The 3,443-nt window shown below is 36.8% G+C and overlaps 1 protein-coding gene across 1 annotated transcript in view; it reads right to left on the reverse strand.

Annotated features, from left to right (window-relative positions):
* LOC106516398 (myelin protein zero-like protein 2) overlaps nucleotides 1-828 on the reverse strand; it is a 7,896-nt gene extending 7,068 nt beyond the window's left edge. The window contains exon 1 of the mRNA XM_014006738.1: nucleotides 564-828. Within this exon, the coding sequence (XP_013862192.1) occupies nucleotides 564-627 (64 nt within the window). The 5' untranslated portion in view covers nucleotides 628-828. The remainder of the gene's footprint in view (nucleotides 1-563) is intronic.
* Nucleotides 829-3,443: the final 2,615 nt, after the last annotated feature.

Here is a 3,443-nt window from a genome sequence, read left to right on the forward strand (position 1 = left end):
CTTTTCAGGACCCCACCTTGATGTTTCGGGACCCCACTTTGGGTCCCGACCCCAACTTTGGGAAACACTGCATTCTATTTATATGGGCAAGAAAGTAAAAATTTAAAAACATATCCACAGGGATTCTAATGATTTATTTATGTACTTACTATTATCAAATTGATAATGAAATATTTAGCAAAACTGACTCAAATTGTGGCCCAAAAAAAGACATTTAATTTAATTGTGAGGTTGTTAATAACAGCCAGCCCTATTGTCTTGGTTGATTAAATCTCGGAATGCTGACTTTTAAATATGACATATAAATAACTCTTGCACTTAAAGCATATCAACATTAGCAACACGTCTGTTTGTGAAGTCTAAAAGTCATTTGACTTTATTTTGTGAAGTTGATCAGTGCGTCAGGTTGAACAGGGCCTGCGGCTCAGCTAATCAAAGGTCGCTCTGTGAGAAAACAACCTGTCTTCATCCCTCCACCCCTCCAAAACACAGAGCTTTATCTCATCTGTTCGGAACCCGAAACCAGGTTTACTTCACGGGAACGAGGAGCTGCTTCAACCCACCTGACAGCACAAATCCTGCGAGGAAAAGCAGCGGCCATGTCCGATTATACGTGTAGTCAATCATTTATCCTCCGTCCCCTTCCCGAGGGTCMGTCTAAATCCACTGGAAAAGTTATTTTTTCCCACTTCCTGCTAATAGGAGTCATGAATTCCAGTCTGCACCCAGACAGTCACTCCTTGTCGGAAGTGAAAATCAAACGACTCAACCTGCAAAAGGTAGGCTACACCTGGGCGTGTTTAAAACCGTCAAAAGCCTTGCGTAACCTGTTTCCCACAGACACTGATACTCACAGGCTAAACACCTGCTTTTATTGTCCAACGGAGAAAAAAAATATAAAGTATTAATTTCACGTCGACGCGCTGAAGACAGTCTAATAAAGTTTTAAAATAGATAAATAAAGTGGTTAATTCTGGTAATTCTGTCAAATCGCGCCATCTTGTGGCCTCATTAGCGCATTACATGACTATTGCTTAAAACTACATAATCATATGAGGGATAAAATCCGCTTTATTATCATTATAAAGATAATATACCTGGTTCATAAAATGGGAAATTGAGCCGAGTTAAGGCAACTGGAATATTGCTATCATTGTTAACATGATGGGCATGGTTTATCTTTGAAAATTAAAATAAAAAGTACACAGAAAAATAAAAACAGTGATCATTTTTATGGTTCAAATCTTTACTTGAACTGAACATAAGAACAACATATAAATTTAAAATAGAAAATAACTAGTCAAAGCAACTTGTTTGACAAAAGTGTTCCTCGTTATCACACAGCTGTATATCACTAATAAATCATATTCTATTTGAATAAATAACACAGTCTTTTATGTTTATGCTCAACAAAATCAAAACCTATTTTCAGTTTTACTCAATTTAGCAAAAATAGCTCCACATTAAAAAGCTACTTGCAACATTTATGTAACAAACTATAGTATAAACATTAATGAGCAGATAGATTTATAAAGAGGCTATTTACAATACGTTTAAAGCAGCAGGCTGTTGTGTTGAGCACAGATTTAAATAATATAAATTACCAACCCAATAAAATAGCAAATCAAAAACTTGAACTTGAACTGTGGATTTGTGAACAAGTGGATACACTCCTTTATTTTAAGTGCAATTTATTTTCTTTTATTCATTATTTCCATGAACACTGCAGGATCAGTACTTGTTGTTGTCGGCAATAAACAAAATGTTTTGGGACACTGTCTCTGCACGCGTCTTTTCATAACAGGTTCTTATAATCTTGCAAGAACAGGACTTTTCAGGGCCTGTATGCACACGCACACAAAACTACAAAGCCTGTTCTGGTGGATTGTAAAATGCCCGTGGGCTCTCGGTCTGTAATGTAAGACTTATGTTAAGGAATGTGTAAGGGCTTTAAAACTAAACAACAGCCGCAGGCTTTACTTACTTTAGCTTGAAGAAGAAAAAAAAAAACAAGATATGGAGCGTTTTGTTGTTGTTTTTCATATCCATTCACAAAAACACTCTCTAAAGAATCTTTTTGGGAGGTGTTGTCTCATGAAATTTCATTTTGCCTCCCACATTTACCCACAAGCATCAAAATAAAATCAAACTGGTTCTGCACAAAAGATCTTCATTACCACCCAGCCTGAGCCCGGTAGAGATTTTTTCCCATTAAAAGGGAGTTGTTCCCTGTGTTTCATACTGCCAGATAGGACTCGGTTTGAAAAAAAAGTAAATAAAATCTTAAGAAAATGGAGAACTAATTTGAAAGAACACCGTATTTCAATTCAAGGAAAAACGTTATAGAAAAATATTGATGCTGATAGAAAAAAGTGTATATGTTTGAAAATATGATTAAAGATAATTTATTTAAAGCATATTATGATATTATGTACTGATATATGCTGTTGTTGGAATAAGATGTGGAAGACCTGATATTATTTTTGGTTTTGTTTGCAAATATTTCAAATATTTCAGGCTGGAGGCTGAAAAATGTGGTATTAATGATGTAGAAATTTGTTTTTAAGCTAAAAAATTATAAAACTATAGACATAGATTTAAGTTCTAAAAGCATGGGATRGGAAGCCGAGCCRTCTCAGTGAGTTTGTGYGAACCTCTCYGTAATGACCTCAGGGCAGCTCTGATCCAGCTGGACCTCAGAGTCTGGCACACAAGCCTTCACCTCCAGTGAAACAAAGGGAAAGTTTACAATTCTGCAAGCTRAACTGATGAAGTGCAAGGCAGTGGTTCCCAACCTTTTAAGACTTGTGTACCCCTGAGCCATTTTGTCATACCACTAGTAACCCTTCAGTCAAATGTAATGATGATTCTCTAAAACTATAATGTACTACAACTGATTATTAAATCAAAATATTTATTTAACTCCCTAAAACATTTAATTCTCAAGTATCACTTTGAGGTACTTTATACAACACTGCACATACCCCCGTAATATGTTCGCATACCCTTGCTTTGGGAATCACTGCTTTAGACAGTGTGAATGGCTAAGGAACTGTCCAAGGTCCTGAAAGTGCTGGACTGTTTCAGGACTTTAGACAGTGTGAATGGCTAAAGGAACTGTCCAAGGTCCTGAAAGTGCTGGACCGTTTCAGGACTTTAGACAGTGTGAATGGCTAAAGGAACTGTCCAAGGTCCTGAAAGTGCTGGACTCTTTCAGGACTTCAGACAGTGTGAATGGCTAAATGAAGTGTCCAAGGTTCTGAAAGTGCTGGACTCTTTCAGGACTTTAGACAGTGTGAATGGCTAAAGGAACTGTCCAAGGTCCTGAAAGTGCTGGACTGTTTCAGGACTTTAGACAGAGTGAATGGCTAAAGGAACTGTCCAAGGTCCTGAAAGTACTAGTAAGAATTGTATTTAAGATATCTGAAATACATATCCAGTCA

Source organism: Austrofundulus limnaeus, unplaced genomic scaffold (assembly GCF_001266775.1).
Source record: "Austrofundulus limnaeus strain Quisiro unplaced genomic scaffold, Austrofundulus_limnaeus-1.0 Scaffold37, whole genome shotgun sequence".
Taxonomy (NCBI): domain Eukaryota; kingdom Metazoa; phylum Chordata; class Actinopteri; order Cyprinodontiformes; family Rivulidae; genus Austrofundulus; species Austrofundulus limnaeus.